The sequence below is a fragment of the Symsagittifera roscoffensis genome, chromosome 3, assembly GCF_963678635.1.
Source record: "Symsagittifera roscoffensis chromosome 3, txSymRosc1.1, whole genome shotgun sequence".
In the NCBI taxonomy this organism is placed as follows: domain Eukaryota; kingdom Metazoa; phylum Xenacoelomorpha; order Acoela; family Convolutidae; genus Symsagittifera; species Symsagittifera roscoffensis.
Window position 1 is genome coordinate 5286085 of NC_087064.1, and position 17748 is coordinate 5303832.

At 36.3% G+C, this 17748-nt stretch overlaps 1 protein-coding gene across 5 annotated transcripts in view; it reads left to right on the forward strand.

Moving 5' to 3' along the window:
* LOC134842989 (cilia- and flagella-associated protein 70-like) overlaps positions 1-17748 on the forward strand; it is a 135483-nt gene that overhangs the window by 106389 nt on the left and 11346 nt on the right. The window contains exons 7-22 of one of the 5 annotated variants that reach the window (XM_063859563.1): positions 2365-2565; positions 3267-3361; positions 4002-4086; positions 7000-7062; positions 8006-8075; positions 8147-8208; positions 8562-8759; positions 9124-9138; positions 10296-10340; positions 10453-10544; positions 12160-12220; positions 12878-13005; positions 14600-14738; positions 15238-15423; positions 15795-15928; positions 16842-17022. In XM_063859563.1, coding sequence (XP_063715633.1) covers positions 2365-2565; positions 3267-3361; positions 4002-4086; positions 7000-7062; positions 8006-8075; positions 8147-8208; positions 8562-8759; positions 9124-9138; positions 10296-10340; positions 10453-10544; positions 12160-12220; positions 12878-13005; positions 14600-14738; positions 15238-15423; positions 15795-15928; positions 16842-17022 — 1755 coding nt within the window. Of the gene's footprint in view, positions 1-2364; positions 2566-3266; positions 3362-4001; positions 4087-6999; positions 7063-7196; positions 7215-8005; positions 8076-8146; positions 8209-8561; positions 8760-9123; positions 9139-9850; positions 9953-10295; positions 10341-10452; positions 10545-12159; positions 12221-12877; positions 13006-14599; positions 14739-15237; positions 15424-15794; positions 15929-16841; positions 17023-17748 lie in introns of all 5 variants that reach the window. The other 4 variants (XM_063859560.1, XM_063859561.1, XM_063859564.1 and 1 more) reach the window with 4 other exon arrangements.

Sequence of the window (17748 nt, forward strand, 5' to 3'; positions counted from 1 at the left end):
AAAACTATCCTGCCAAATCTGTTTAATCGACAAAAGATGTCGTTGGAGGCTTACCTTCATTATTTGCTAGCATCAGTTTCTTTTAGAAAAAAGTTAGTCTTCACACCAGTGAAAGTTTTTTGAAACTTTAACCGTTTTTTGGAAACATTTTGACTACTCGAAAATTACTGTGCCAATTCTGAGGTTAAGTGTTCAATAGCGATACCCGATTTTGGGAATTTTCTCTTCTTTACCGGCCACGACCTGCTTTCAGCAGTTGGAATGTCAATTTTTGACCGTTTTGACCGTCTCATCTGTTTTTCCAACGATAAAATTTTTTGTATTTCCAATCAATTATTTTCAAGTTTTTTTGTGACAACAGTTTCCTTATGGCCTTTGTTTTTTTTATGACATGTTTTGTTTTCGGTCAAACTCGCGTGCGTTGTCGTCTTGTCTGTCACTCAGTTAGTTTTTCTGATTGCTTATTCAACCTTGTCGATTGTGTTTCTCGACATGTTTCCCTCAAATTGAAAATCATGAAAAGACAACCTTATAAAGTTTTTGTAGTTAATTTTTTAAATCGAATTAATGGCTTACGCCTTATGTTCTATCCGCTCTCTAACAATACTATATTTGTGTGTGTCTGAATTTGTGTCTGGTTGTGATTAGTTTTGATTGCCCAAAAAGTTAGGTATGTTTGTATCCCAAGTTGTGCGAAGCACCGCTTCGCCGGTTTAATTTTTTGTAAAGTTATAAATAACTCCATAAACAAAAGTGCTGGACATAAAAGTGTTCAACTCTATGATTCTCCAAGGCTCTAGACTTTGTTTGCACGGAATGAAGTTTGATGACAGAATTTGCGCGTGAAATCTTATTTCCGCTTGCTTCAATATAGTTTCAAACTCTGCGCGTTTTTTTGCGCGAATTTTTTGCGCGTTTGGCGCTGTGCTAAAACCTAGGCTTGAGACGACAAAAGCCTGGAGTTCGAATTCGGTCGGGATCTTTGTATTGTGCAACTTGAAAATTTTCGGCTATTTTAGACGGTCGTAGTTCGACTTAATTTTGTCGGCTTAGATCTCGCAGAACTGATTTTTGCACTAGATCTACTGCACTAGGCAACTTTTTGAAATGCAGGCCGTTTGTTTCGAAGCAAATTTGATGTTTTCACTACAATTCTATGATTTAGCTCTTTACGCTTTATAAAAGCGCATTTTTTGTTGCCTTATATGTAACAATATCTAGCAGAAGTAAACGTGAACGAAGTGGAAAGTAAGTGTCGTAGCAATGTTCAAGCTCGGTTTATTTAATAAAAAAACTAGCCATATATCATAAATTGTTCTTGAAGTTCACAGAGATTTAAGGCCATATATGTTTTTTTATACTCAAACGTTGAAAAAGAAGCTTCTAAAAACTCAATAAAGTGTCAATGAACGTAGTGAAGACAGTATTTCAGATCGTGTTGGTTTTATCGTTTTTTTTTCAAAAGTCTTTCGACTACTTTTCATGTTCAATTCACTTTTATGACCTGAAAGGAAAGCAAATTACGCTCTCCTGGTTTAGTTCTCAAAAATGGATTTTTTTAAACTTTTTTCCAGCGGAATAGAAAAATTATTTATTAGTTAGATTTTCTTTAATTGTTTCAGTTATGTGCAAAATTTGTTAATATACAAAAAGAATTGAATGTCATGTATTTTTTCTTCAAATTTCCTAACTTTGAACTTCTTTTAAAAAATGTAACTTTCCATGTTTCTTTTTGCCGCTTTTGGCTTGTTTCGATTCGATTTCAGGCTTTCTTTGGTCTTGCGATGAACTAGTCTTAATTAACTACATTGTACTTCGCCGTACACAACGAAGATTCGACTATAATATAATAATAATATATTATTTGCAAATTAGATTCCATTCATTGTAAAAGTTACTACATTTACAAACAAACGAAATATCATTGCGAGAACTCCGTGGAACTATGCAGCCCGTTTTCAGGCGCATCTGATCCTGCTATGACTTCTGTTATTTTTTAATATCGATAGTTAATCAAGAAATAAAAAAAAAGATTTAATGATTTAAAGAGGAAAAAAATTTTTGAAGCGAAAAAAGGGGAAAATTTCAGCAGTATACCTACCCTTGAGAGCAAATCTTTTTTTAAAATACTAATTCTACTCAAAAATGAGTTTAAACAGTTGATAATTTCCTTGAATAAAATTGTCCAAAAACTCATGGTTGAAGATTTGTAATTGATATTGTGTGCAGCTCTGCATCTTAGTTACATAATCTGGGTAGTATTTTAGAACAAAGTTGAAAAGTTTTCTAATTCTAACGTTTACAGAATTTTTTTTATTACCCTTTGATTACCCTTTGACTAAAATTGAGTTTTGTATTTTGCAGAAAGACAACATGGTGAGCTTTCCTGCAGGAGTAATCAAAACTGCACATGACAAGGAGCCAATGCCTAGAGCGAAGAAGTGGTTAAACCCTGGTCCAAACACGCTAGGAAATGCCATTTACATTCCCGGCAAGCTAGCCCCGGAGCCAGCAGCTGCTGTTGAGGATTATGAACATGAAGACGGAGAACTAAAGGATAAAACAGTACGCATTTTAACATAGTATAACCATGCGTGAGCGAAAATAGTTGCGTTTTTGAGTTTTTTGTGCTTTTTTTTAGTTTTGAAGGAACATATTCGTCAAATGAAATTGAAACTGACGAATGATACTTTGACTCAGGGGCGGATTTTCAAAAAAACATCGAAAATTTTGATTGACGACCTTTTTTTTTAGGTCGACCAAATAGATTTTTTGAGCTCTCCCAAAGCACTGATTTGCCCCTATTTTGGCAAAATTTTCTGCGCCGCTGGCAAATTTTTGGAAAAACAGTCATAAAAGCCGTTTTTGGGCACTTTTTGAAAAATTTTGACAAAAAAATCGCGTTTTTTTGGCGCGCGCTCCGTCTCAAAGTTAGTATATATTGGCGCCAAAGGCGCCTTTAGAAAAGTTTTAGGGTCGGTCGGCCAAAAATGGATTTCTGAAAAAGTATCAAAAAGGGGACCCTTTGGGTCGGCAGGGGGTCGAATCCCTGAAGGAAGAGCGTCCGCCCCCCCCCCCCTAAATCCGCCCCTGCTTTGACTAAAAATTTTCTGCTTTGAATCATCGGAATCACAGCTCTTACCTGGTTAAAAAATGTTGCATGAGTTGATCAAAATCTTTTTTGTGTTTTGAAACTGGCTAGCTGCTGCTTGTGTCCAATGAGTCATCTGAGGTAAAAATAGATGGCTTAGTTTTTTTCCGTTCAGGAAGCGGAGTGGAGATTGGAGGCGGAGTCTAACAAGAATAAAGTTGTGTGGAATACAGAGAGAAGATGCTTCTTGCAACCAGTCGCTGTATCCAAGTAAGAAAGTTCTAAGCTTACCAAGCTTTTGTCTCTTTGCACAAGCGAAGCTGAATTGATATAAGAACGACATTTTTCCGGATTTCGCCTCAATGTGTATATGTAACTAAGTTATTCAGCAGAATGTGTATATGTAACTAAGTGATAAGAAAGCTAATGTGATTTGTCAAAATAAAGTTTTTTCGTCGCCATCGTAGATGCTATGGGTTTGATTTCCGTGGATAGAATGTTTGTTTTTGCGTTTTATCGACCAACCCCAGGGAAAGGAAGAAACGATGGTCTTTGATTTTTCTTACGCAAAATCAGGCACCACATTTACTCGACGTACAAGTACAAGTGACATGAAGTTAAAGGCCTTACAATCGTGACCTGGTGTCGAAAGTCATGACGCAGTGTTGAAGACATTAGACTAACGCTGAAGACCGGAGGTTCCAATTCCGTGGCTGAATTTTTAGCAAGTTTTTTTAAAAATATTTTTCTTGTATTTGAAAGCTTTCTTTTGTCGTTTTTTGTTTAAAATTGCGAAATGCAGCGTCGACTTTGTGTTTATAGTTTGGATTTTAAACTTTTATGAGAAGTGTAAACTGATTTTTTTTTGCCATATAAAAGTCAGTTGCTATAATCAGTCGTTGCATTACAGAGTGCAGACTCAAATTGCTACATCCCGCTACTGGCCTTTTGAGCTCTGGAGAGTGCAACAGTCGAAGGAACCCAAAACAAAGAAGGTTCGTACACCTAGAATCTGTGTTTGTTTTATAGTTCCGTTTGCTAAACTGAAGCATATACGACCCGCGATTAGTTTTCCGGGTGTTAGAAAAGTGTACCATATTTACAATTTAAGTGAAGATGAATATTTACTGCAAGGCTTTCGAAGGCCGCAATTACCGAATTTCAAATTCATGATTCTCCAGTTTTAGAGCCAGAAATGCCATAAGTAAGTCCTATTTTAAACGAGAAAGCGTCAGAATCGATTTTTTTGTATTCTTACTTTTAACAGTAGTAAACGTAGTGAAAATCTCATATAGGTTTTGGTGATTATTATTAATTGTTTGTTTTTCAGGGAAAAAATCTAAAATTTGGTCACGCTAAAGTTTGATTTTTTGCTGTTTGACTTTTGGTTTCTTTTTAAGTTTACTTCATGTCCTTTGTTGAAAGGAAGGTAAGCTCCACTATCGAACATCGAAATTGTAAAGCTCACGAAAAACGTGAGCGACTTTTAATTTCGAAAGTGGATTTTAATTTTCAGATTTCTCAGCAGGAAAACAATATACCTATTGATCCATTTTGCTCAAACTGGTCTAATTTCATTAAAAAAATGTCATATAAAATTTTTTCTTGAAATTCATAGAGCTTTAAGGCCATGTATTTCTTTCTTTGAAGTTCGAAACATGAAGTTTTTTTTTCAAAAAAAAAAATAGGAAATTATTTTTGTTTTCTTGCGGTCATGACTGTTTTCCAACTTTCAGTTGGCTATGTTTGTCTAGTTCAAATAGCGACCTTTTCGAAATTTTCCCACGTTGTTTCTTGCTTAGAATTTAGCAGACAACCGGACGTGTGTGATGAATAATAGAATAAAAATTTTCGCCAAAAACAGTTTTCCAATGTCAGCCCATGAGTGTTTCAACATAAGTTATTTAGTTTTTTTTATCAGCGCATCTGTTTTTAGCTACCCTCAAGTGTTTTCAAAGGGTTTGATTTTTTTCATTCAAATGCTTTTTTGGATCGTTACTTCGATTACTTGTTCTGACTATTGCTTGCCATTCTCAGGCTTAGCGATCAAATTATTAGAGCGGTTTTGTTGAATTTTTAATTGCACTTGCGAGAACAAGTGACTTGTAATCGTAAACCAGACGTTTTCCGTAAACATCTCTCTTGCAAATCTATGAGAAATTGAGTTTGCTTTATTCTGAACTTAAACAACTTTCAGGATCATTATCCCTTTGGTGTCTTTGCTCCCTAAGGCCTGAACTTAGAATCCACGCCAGACCTTGTTTTCTTCAGTATGTATGAAAATTGAATGGTCTGACTGTCGTTAGTCTGTCATTTTAACTTCCATGCATGAAATTTTGGTTTCGAATTTTAATAGTTTTTACTAGAATTGACAGTCTGTACACAAGCAAAGCTTTTGTGATAGTATGAACTGTTTTTTTTTCAACCTAAGTCTCAATCATTTTGCGTCCGCTGTAAATTGAGGCATGTTAGTTGGCAATTTTTTTCAAATTGACTGTACTGCTAATGCTTCATAATTGGCATGCGTCACTTAGCAATTATGTAGACTGATAATTGGCTTGCGTCGCTTAAGAAATTTTGTAGGCTCAAAGTTTACTCATTCAGTTTCCTCAGTAGCGTTATCGGTCATGTTTTTGCTTGTTTGCGCTTCTGTGTTGTAATATTTGTAAATTTACTAACTCGGATTTTGAGTAAGGTTTTTAATTTTTTTTTGATGAAATGGTTGCGGCGCATGTTTTATCGGTTTTGTCAACCTATTTCGCATATTTTGGAGACCAAAAATAAGTTTTAATAGTTATCAGTTTTTCAGAGGAATGGAAATGTAAAAACCCCAAGTTTAAAATCATAACAGCAATTTTTATGGCTTTATATTGCTTAAACAATTTTGTGGCATTTTTGTTTTCGGAGACCAAAAATAAGTTTTAATAGTTTTCAGTTTTTCAGAGGAATGGAAATGTAAAAACCTCAAGTTTAAAATCATAACAGCAATTTTTATGGCTTTATATTGCTTTAACAATTTTGTGGCATTTTTGTTTTCAAAGGGCGTCTATGCAAATAATTTTGACGGCCTAGTCTCCGCTTGTTGAATGAAAGAGTATTTATTGCTGTTGATTGTGTTTTTCGACTGTTTTTTCTGAAATTGATTTTTCCCCAATTTATTCCAAAACTTTTTTCGGCGTAGTGATTTCCTCTCATTTTTGATTCACTAGCTTGCAATGCTATGCTTGCTACCTCTACTGCGCCTTTGTTTAATCTTTGTTTCTGGCGAAAATTACCCGGACATATCGGGTTCGACAGCTAGATTTCAGCAAAAAAAAAACATTTTTGTTGGTTGTCGACAGCAAAAAAATCATGTTTATTGGTTTCGTCAGTTTCTTTTGTTTTCAAGTGTCAGTGAATATATGGAAGACTTTTGCATTGTTCGCGATAATTTTTTCTCGTTTTTTCCAGGAAAAATTCTAAGATGCTGATTTTGCTCAAACTGGCTTTTGGGTTTTTTAAGTCCAATTTATATGCACTTGCTATTCATATCCATTTGCCCATTATGCAAAGCGAAATGGCGCGAAAAATTGTGAATGTTTGTTAGGTTCAAAAGTGGACTTTAATTTTAAGATTTCTCTATGCAAAAAATATCTATTGATCCAGTTTTCTTAAATTGGGTTAATTTTTTATTATAAAGTGCCAACTATAAAAGATTCTTGAAATTCGAAGAGCTTTAATAGTTGTTATCTCAAGTTTACAAGAGTTGAAAAATGTTTTAAAATAAGACAATAATTTTTTTTCTGTTTCCTCGAGTGCAATGACACGTTTGCAATTGTCGGCTATGTTTTCTACTTTTATCAAATGAGGAGAAATTTCGTCTACTTATAATTTAATGGATGAAAAGTCTAGTCATCTTTCTTTGCTAGGCATCGAAATCATTGAATCGGTCAGCAGGGAGACCGAGCGGAAGCGCCACTCGCGCCAGTAGGGTATGTTTGGTGTGAACATTTTGACTGTGTTTACACAAGCGAAGCGAAGTTTATTCATTTACTGTGTCGAAGTGTGATGAATTTCTCCGAGTTTACATTTTCAATTATCTGGTCTTATCCTTTTTCGCTTTCAGGGAAATCTTGTTTCACGAGTAAGAGCCACTGCTGCGAATATAATGACTAATTCATAAAGGGTCTTCTCTGTTGTACAGCCCGAAGTTAATGATCTCGGTATTTTGAAACTTTGATAGCAATACTTGAATCTAATTAACTTTCTCTCGCGAAGAGTTGAAATATGTTTCGATGCAATTGGATTCAATAATTCACCATTCTTGGACCGTATAACAGAAAAGACCCTAACTTAGTTGGAGCGGATCTCTTTAACTATATCAACCCCCCCTCCTCCCCCCCTCCTCGGCCCTCGGGCACCTAGTAACGAATATCCACCCTCGGGTACATAGTAACTAAACAATATCCCCCTATAATAAATATATCAACGGTTGACCATATGAGAATTTTATACCTAGTAAGGAATCTCCCCACTTTTACAAAAGGGGGTATATATTTAAAGAGATCCGTTGTAGCAAATCATCCCAGTTTCATTCGTATGCCTCTATCATCACGATACCATGAAAAGTTTCCTTTTTTTACCTCAAGCACTCTAACATCACCTTTTTACCCCCCTAACGAATAAAGGACTCGTCTATAAGATGGAGTCAAGTAAAACGAAAGACGACAGAAGTTACAAATTTTGACAACGTTCTCTGTTTGCAAAAAAAAATGTTAAAAACTACGAAATTGTGAAAATTTGTGGTTGAAAATGTAGCTTGTATATCATATTAGTGAAATGGTTAGGAATTTTGTAACGAATATTCTTTTGCAAACAGCTTTTTGTGCTAAATTCTTGTATAGGGGTTAGGTTTAATTGTTAGATGATGTTTAGGAAGACGAAGTCCAGCAATCTTTCCATGGCATTGTTTATGTCAACACTGCCAAATTGCTCTACCCAGGAAGTATGTCCTTTTTTTCATCCTTTTTCAAAATTTTTTGTTGTCCATGACTCACAAATTTGTTGATGTTTTAGTCAAGAAAATCAGAGGCGCGTTCAAGGTTCACCCGTACAACGAAGCCGAGTATTTTGAAAAGGTTAAACCAAAAAACGTTCATTTTGCTGATGAAATGTAATTCAGTGAAGCTTTTTTCAATCAGCGGTTTTTATATGTTCAGCAGTGAATAAATATACTAAGTGAAAATCATCCGGGATGGGATTTGTGATCCGGTAAAATTCCCCCCCCCCCCCCCAACCAAATAGACCAAGTTGAGATCCTCCACCCCAGCGTTCAAATTAAATTTGCGTGTAAAATACTCCATGTAGATTAGCTGAAAAATCGAGCTCAGAACCAAGTTAACATCCTTCCCAGAACCAAGTTATCAGGCTTTTTTTGGGGGGGGGGGGTGTTATCTTGGCCCAGGGTTTGAAATACTTGTTGAATTTCTAGACTAAAAGGGCGTCTAGACTGGAAGCTAGACCGGGAAGTGGCAGGCAGTCGCCGGGAAACGCTGGCGCTGCGGAGGGTGGCAAACGGGACGCTATGGCCGGAGGAGCGAAAGGAGATAAGCCGACAACTGGAACCAAGGACGGCCCCAATCCTCCCGGAACTCAGGAGAAACAGAAGAAAGAAGGGACCAAATCGAAGGTTTGTAATCGGTTGACAAGTCACAAAAAGGGATTGGCACAGATTTCGACCTACTACAGATTTCGTCCTATTTATTTAATTAACAGATTTGTTTCCATACAGATTTCGTCCCATATCCAACATCCTATCATCCCATATCCAAGTTTGAGGGACGAAATCTGTGTCCGCTTTGAAATGGGACGAAATCTGTTGAAATTAAAATGGGACGAGATTTGTCATGGGACGAAATCTGTCACAGCCAAGAAAAGGAAAGGCTAAATTTTACCATTTAAATTACCATTCAAATAAATAAATGTAGTGGCTAGTAATTAAATGTAATACGTAGGTGCTGGGTTTATTTGAGTTGAATTTGATGCTTCTATAGGTTGTCGAAATCCAGGTAAATCTTGGCAATCTAAGGCTAACTTAATTGATGTCTCTGATTAGTTAGATTTTTATAGTTTCAGTAAAATTTTTCCACATTTTGACAGCTGTCTAGTTTTAGTCTCTTAAATTATTTATGGTTTACATGAGCTGAAGAAATGATGACAAACTGGAACTCGATTGGTGAACATCACATAAATCATATAAAGAACGAATTGTTTAAATAAAGGCCAGTTGCCAAACAATAAAACATTATAGGTGTCATTCGCAGGAATTTTCTGACGATGAGACTTTTTTTGATGAAAATATATTGAACCTTTTTTAGGCGAGACATTCCATTTTTGAAAATTATTCCAAAACAAATGTTTGAGAAAATGTATCAAAAATGCGTTATTCTGTTTTTAAGCATTGTGTTTGGGGAGATTTCTTCAAAAAAAATTTAAAAAGTTAATTTAAAATTTTTTTTTCGATTTTATAAAAAAAAAAAAAACTTTTGCAATTTTGAGTTTTGTTCTTTAATCAGTTTAGTTGGAACATTTTGTGCTGATTGCACAGAATCAGCCTATTCTTGCTAGGTATTTTTGCAACAATCCTCGAAATTTATAAGAAAAAGCACGCTTCTGAGGGCCATTAACAAATAAACTGGCAAACACAAGTTGTTGAGAAGCTAGTTGAAGTTGTACCGTTATGATGAGCGTTGTGTTAAGTTTCGTTTTGTTGCTTACCAGCAAAGGGCGGATAAGCAATCGAACGAGAGGTTGGCTAACACCGACCGAACCAGTGGAGCCCAATTGGCTCACGGCCACCATGCCCAACAACAGGCATCCCAGGTTCCAGTAGAGCACCCGAATCATTTTATTCAATCATTGAAAACATTGTTTGAACTCTCAAAGCATAGCGCAAGCTCATTAATGGTTACTTTTTGTACCACTTAGTGTTGAAGATTGTAGCCTAGCACCAGCAATCACCAATGACTAACAGTTATCACAATATTGATAGATACACAAGTTTATAAAAACCAAGTCATCGCTCTAATCATATGGAAAAATTGTGTTAAACAACGCTCATATCGTAAATAGCTTAAATCACGTACTTTTAATGTTAGTTTAGATGTTTATTATCTTCTATACATTTTGACAGTTTCTTTGAAAATATGAAAATTTATTTTCACAGGGTGCAAAAGACGAGGACCATGATGGAGTTGATCTCGAGGCTCAGGTGAGGTCAAAAAATTATGATTCTGAAATCAGTTCTGTTAAGTTAAAAAGTCAGAGTAACTAATTTCAAAGTGAGCAGCAATTAATAGGTCGCCATGCTGATTTTGTTTTAGCAATATCAAGAAGCAGGATCTTATGTTGTGGTTGAAATTGAGCTTGTCAAGCCTCTTGTGCCTAAGAAAGACCCGAACTTCTTGGTTCAAAGGTAAGTCATAGTTTTTAAATATAAAGTTAAATAAAATCATTTTCAAAAGGAAAGCATTTTATTAACAAGGATAGCAAGTAGCTCATTGTTCTGACCATATTTTTTTATGAAATTACACTGAAATTAGTTTTCCTTTTTTTTTCATTTTAGTGTAGTTTTTTTTGTGCGTCGTGTGATAGAAGTATCTGAACAAAAGCCTAGAACTTATCTGAACAAAAGCATATTTAATAGTCATAAAAAAAATTTGACAACTGTTTTTGTCGAAAAATGACTAGAAAAACAGTGGCGTGCGCCGAAATTTTTCAAGGGGGCGGTTTTTTTTTAAAAAAAATTGTGGTTATTCTACAAACAGGTCAAAGGGGTGCGCGCTCCCCCATCAAAAATATTTCGTGGGCTCCCCCCTCAAAGTTAGTTATATTGGCGCCCCAGGAGCCTTTAGAAAAATTTTAAGGTTGTTCAGACTAAAATGGATGTCGTGAAGTTATACCAAAGGAAATGACCCTTTATTACCCTTGCGAAGCTAGTGTTTTAGTACGAACCTTCTTTTTTTCCATTCTAAGTCGCCATTTTAGGACAGCTTTTTGATAGCATGTGCTTTGATATTCGAATAGTGATAAATTAACACATGTTGATGCATTTTTAATTCATCAAACGAACCGAAAAAAAAAGCTATGTTTCAAATAACATCACAATAATAAAAACTCGATTTCAGAAATTTTCTAACTCAATACATCTCGCAGTTTTTGGAAATGCATAATTTATCCATAATGTGGCTTTATGCTTTGCGATTTGTTGCATGCGAAGTTAGTGTGGATGACTTCAGTTTGTTATATTCCAAGTTATTACTTGTAAAATTGCGTCTATTTGTATTTTGTGCAACTTTGCTCATCGAATTGGCAATTTATTAGCATATGTAGCTGCGTTATTGGTGGCTAGTTTTGGGATTTTAAGCAGCCGTGAGTGGGTGGTTAATGCGTGAGACTCAGATTTGCTAGGTCGTAGATTCGAATCCGACACATCGCCGAATTTTTGCCAATTCGAGGCTTATTTCTAATTTCTGATTTTACTTGTTAGAGCTGATATTTGGTCGCGTTCTCGCAAGTGTTTGCGAAGCACAGCTTCACCTCTGTGTCTCAAATTGGGTTAATTTTTTCAAAAAAGTGTCAATATTTTGATGATCTAAGATTTTCTGTATTTTCGTATACTTTTCAGGAAAAACTTCTAATTTTTTTTCTAGGATTCCAGGACTTCAATTTTAAGTACTTTTTCCATGTAACTTTCAGTTAAACTTTAGCTCGTGTGATCTCAATAAAAAAATTTTCAATCATATTTAAAAAGTTTTGAGACATTCTGGTTGACGTTTTCGCCGGCCATGGAGAATCAATCAACTCTTCGGAGGAACTTTGGCTGAAAAGCAAAACTTTTGACCAAGTTTCTCATAAACCGAGAGAGCTGTATTGAATATTTTGATATTTATGTATATTTAATCACGCCTGAAAATGCTTCAGCTTGATACATGACTTATTGACTTGTCTTTGTGTTACCTAATTTGAATGCTCACTTGCATACTAGTTCCCTCCAACAACTTAATCAGAACAATTTTTGTGTATTTTAGTGTTGCTCAATACATACCGCCCAGGCCGCGATTTCCTTTGAGGACTAATGGAGCCGACAAGGTATTTGATTCAATCAGTTTGACATTGAGATTTAAATTATTATTCCCGGATGATGCCTCTTCTTTGATATAATTAACTTTGTTAGTATTAAACTCACTAATTAATTCGGACGGGAACTGAAAATATATTTGGTCGCTTCTATTTCAAATCTTAATGATGGAAAAGTTTAGATGTTATTCAAGTTATGTAGTGTTGATTGACACAAGACAATTGGACTGAATTAAGTAGCTTTCCTTTTTGTTCTCAAACTTCAATCTGTAAAAAAATCAAAATGTCATGACATGACTTGATAAACGTCATGTTGTGAGGAAACTGTTGTCTGGAGGAACATTTTCATTTCTGTTTTCACGTGTCGAGAATGAGAAATTAGGTCCGTTTAAAAAATGTACCGTTAATTAGGAAGTATTGAAAATTCAAGCTTTGCCAGTTTTGATGTCTTCGAAATAAACCCAGTGAATATCAGTAGGCGCGGATCAATCTAGGAATTTCTCGAGGGGGGGGGGGGGATTTTCAAAAACCTTTTTTTGGTCGACTAAATTGATTTTCTGAGCTCTCCCAAACCACTATAAAGACACTAATTTGACGCCCCCCCCCCCCTCCTAAATCCGCTACTGAATATCAGTATATTCGATCTGACACTGTGGCTTGTGGATTTAGGCGGTGGATGATTTCCACTCGCAAGTGGTGAATGTGGTCAACTTAATTCTGGAGCAGTACAGTGAACTGTTCGCCGAGGAGATTAGCAATGGCAGGAGAGAACAGACTGCTGAAGGCATGAAGAAAAGGTTAGATGCCGAAATTTTGAGTCTAATTTACAATCCCCCTTCACCTTTAGAATTGTTCTGATAATGAACTTACATTACAGAATATCATAAACGTCTTAAATCGTAGACCCTGTTAATTTATTTCATATCTTTGTCAGCGTGTCATTTAAAGTAATGACTGTTTCATTGTAGAGAAGAAGCGCGTGACCCGTTATTAACTGCACCAAACATTTCGGATCTATTTAACAAATTCCTTCTTGGATAGCCAATATTAGATAGCCCGTCCTTGTTCTAGCCATATTAGCCAAATTTCAATTTCACCGAGTTGTTTTGATTAAACATTCGCAGCGTAGTGTAATTTCACGATTTCTAGATGTTTTTTAAGCCAAGTCGCAAATGAAAGTGCTCATTTGGCGGGACTTTGAGGCATTATCGTTACATATCTGGTTATCTTTTGCTGCATTAGCATTATATCTTTATCTGATTTATTGGTGGCTAGTGTTTGTAGATTGTCAAGCGTGAGATTTTTAATCTACCTTTTCTTTCTTCATTAAGAGTCAAGGAACGTAGTAAAAACTCTTACATAGGTCTTGGTGATTTTTTCAGGAAACAGTCGTATAATTTGTTCGCGCTCAAATTTGATTTATCGTGGTTTTCGGAAAATTTTTCGGAAAACAAGGCACTGTTTTCTTGTTTCGTTTCCTTGCGTTCTTTGACTCTTTTCCGACTGTCTATGTTTTCTTTGTTTTTTAGAGCTACTGTTTTCTCGTTTCTGTATGCAAAGTAAAGCTTCGCTTATGTCTGCGGTGTTATTGTCAGTCGTATTCGTGGACCCAGTGGCATAGCATTGGCAATTTAATAGCTTGTGTTTATCTGCATTATTAGTCGCATGTGTTTTGATAAATCCAAGAGAACATGGCGCAGATGCGAGGATATTATACTCCTAGTTTCCAGATAGTGGGTTCGATTCCGGTATTTGTCGAAAGTTCGTTTTGAAGGCTTATTTTTTTCCTTATTTTATTTTTAGAGGTATTTTTTGCTGTTTTCTGGCTTGCTTGCAACCTCCAGCTTCACTTCTCTGTATGATTACAAAGTTATTTTATGATATTGAGACCTTTTATCCACGAAGGAAAGGACCAACATACGAGCTGTACAGCTCATCGCGGCGAACCACTGTTGTGCCCCTGTTTGAGAACATGTAATTTTGTTGGTTATTTTTCTGAGCTGGGTAATGTTGCCTCACCCTCAAGCAACGAGCATATTAAAAACATCTCTAACTTAACTTGGGCAAATTATGATTGGACAAAGACGTGCTAACTAAATATGGTTATCCAAAAGATGGGAGATTGTTAAGCAGATCCGAAAGGCTTATAACTTTTGTATAGTTGTTAACAGCTCACGGTCCTTTCCTGGTTAACAAATGAAGCAGTCACCTGTTTGTGTTACACACTTGCGAAGCTGTAAATATTTAAAATTTGACAAAAATTTAGATTTTGAAGGTTCTGTTTTTTAGGCTTTTTAAGATAGAATCGTGCATATTAATTCCGGATATCAAAAATTATTTATCTATTTTTGCGGACCGAATACAGGAGCTAATGCTCAGTTTTAAATTCAGGTATCAAACGCTTATTTACGAGCTGAACACTTCTGGGAAGTATTTTGCATTCCGAGAGCAACTCAAATACTCTGTGATCAAGATTGTGCGAGAGAAGTATTTGAGAACCACCAACTTTGACTCACAAGCTGAACTGCAGGCAAGTGTTACGTCTTCTTGTAACTATCTTCCTAGCCAATGCCCCCATCTATGACACGTGGTAACAGTGTTTTTTCATGTTATACGATATACAACAAATTATATGAAAAATCAAGATAATACAGTTTTACGACAAAGCAGATTTATACGATAAATTATGCGATTATACGAAATCGATAATTGGCGACTCTTTTTTGTGGGACAAGGTGTATAAGCTATAGTTGTTGTATCTGAAAAGAAGAACGAAGAAGCGAGTCGCTCGAAGGCTGTACGGGGCAGCCCCCTCCCCCAGGTTGGCCATGCAGTGTGTAGGGCTTCGGGCTAATAAAAAAAGAATTTTTAAAACTATTATTTGAAAAGAATCTGTAGGGACCCTCGAGACTTTATTTCAACTCTAACAGCGTTTTTGGTATATCAACTGGATTTTTGCAGAAGCTGAAGTTATTATTAGTAATTTTAGTTACCGATCGCAAAAAATAACCTGTGGGAAATGTTTTTAGAAGTTCCTGAGTGAGCTGTACGTGTTTCTGATCGATGAGATGCATAAGGGACTGGCCAAAGTGTTGAGTTTGGAGGACCAGACGCCAGTGCCGGAGCCTCTGACAGATGCAGACCAGCTGAAGCACTTTGCGAGAGAGAGCGAGATGAACAGCAACATGCAACTGGCCGACCAGTTCTACCTAGAGGTGAATCAATGAAATCAAGTTTTTCTTGCGACCTCATCACGAAGTGAGCGGGAACTTTCCTTAGAATGTATTTTTTTCCACGCGTTTTAGGAGCCCTCGGGAATGCTCTTTGGAGGTATTCGAGTTTGGAATCATTTGAAGCTTTTTTAACCTTAGGATGAGATTCCAGAACAATGATTCTAAATAGGTCGCCAAATGTCGACAAAATCCTATATTTTGCCTTAAACTAATCCGTAACCGTTTAGTAAAGGAGACTAAGACATGAGCGGTTCAATTCTGAACAAAAGTAATTAAATTCAGATAAATTTTGCTGAAATAAGGGAATAGATTTCAGTTTGATTGACTAGATTAGCGAGTCTGTTTGATTTCAGAGAATTTCTAGGAACAAGAAGGAGCCTTCTTATTGGTTCGACTACGCCTGTTTCAATCTACTCAACGGAGACATCACCAAAGCAGTGGAGTGCACCAAGGAGTGTGTGGCCATTGACCAGAAAAACCTCAAAGGGTTAGACTGTCTTCAAATGATAATCATAAAAAATTATTTCCTGTATAGGTCCACATCAAATTAATTTTTTCCAGGTACGGATCTAAGATTTTTTTCGAGGGGGCGAACTTTCAAAAATTTTTTTTGGCCTTTTAGGCAGACCAAATTGATTTTCCGAGGGCTCCCAGAACAATATAAAGACCCTTTGTTGACAAACAAAAGCGCCGCAGGCTTGTTTTTGAAACAAAAACACGTTAAAAATGCCAAAAAACACGTTTAAAATGCCCCCCCCCCCCCTGATTTTTTCAAATAATCACATCTTAAAAGAACCAAGTCTGGGAAAGCGTCAATAGACAAATTAAACGTAAATAGACTAATTAAACTGTTTACAAACGTCTCCAAGAAAATTTTTTCGTGGCTACTTCTCATTGTAGCTCCCCCCACCCTTAGCAACAAAATTATAGCTTCTTTACGGTAGGTTTCTTGTTTTATGGGAGGCTATTTGCCGAGGGGCTATGATGGCAAAGAGCTAAGAAAGTTTTTTTCCTTTAATTAGAACTCCAGTAGTGTAATTTTTGTTCCATTTGGTCAAATAAGCTGTTGATCAGGCTCAATCAAAAAGTTTCAACTGATAGCGGAAATTTTTGAAACTTTGTTTCTGATTTCTAAACAGTCAAATTGTCCCGAATGGTTGTTTGGAAGATCGAAAATGTCGTCAAAATGGGGTCTTTATAGTGATTTAGGAGAGCTCAGAAAATCAATTTGGTCGACCTAAAAAAAGTCAGCAGAATTTTTGAAAATCCGCCACCCCCCTTGAGAAAATCCTAGATCCGCCCCTGGTCTTAGTAGTGAGTAAGTTTTTAGCCAGCACATGCGCATATTTCTATTCAACTTAATAGATTTGCATGAGCTTGGAAGTTTGTTTTCTGTGTAGATTGTTGCTGTATGGCATTTTGATGTTGGTGGATGAGAAATATGAACCAGCTGAGATCTTTCTGGAGGCGGCTACCAACTTCTATTCAGACTGTGTGGAAGCATGGACTGTGCTGGCACTCTACTATGACGCCATAGGCAACGACATAGGCCACGAAATGGCCATAGAACAAGCAGTCAAGGTAAGCGTCCGAGTGTCCTTTAGAAGAGGCCCCAAAGTTCGGTACAATTTTTAGAGGGGTACCGCAGCACGCTAATTCTAGGTAAGTGTAGCAATAACCTAAGTCAGTAGAAGCCGCTTTATCGTTTCCAAGATTTTTAAAGAGTTGATGAACGTAGTTCAGATTTTTATATAGATCAGAATGATTTTTTTTTTTCAGAAAAAATCTTGTTCAGGAAATCTTGTTTTTAAAATTTTTTTTCGCAGTTTGACTTGCTTACGTCATTTCCTCTGTTGAAAGGAAGGCAAACTCCACTATCGAACAGCCAAATTTTAAAGGTCACGAAAACCATGATCGACGTACGTTTCGAAACGAACCGTTTCGAAAAATGGATTTAAATTTTGAGATTTCTCAGCGGAATAAAAAGTTAATCTGTTAATCCAGTTTTTACACCAGTGAGCTAGCGAGCGTAGTGTAATAGGTATGACTCTCCTTTTTCCGAACCTAACTCGCAACCTAACATGCTTTTTTGGGGCACTTTTATTAATCACAATCTCTAGCATGGAAAATTTCATATCATCTCTTTTCTGCTTTATTTATGGCTAATTTTTGCTGATTGTTTACCACCCGTGGCTGAGAGGGAAGGACGACGTGAGACTCCGAGGTCGCAGGTTCAAATCGGACACTTTGCAAAAGTTTTACTAATTTGATGCTTATGTCTTTCTTTTCTACAGTTGCGGGCGTAGT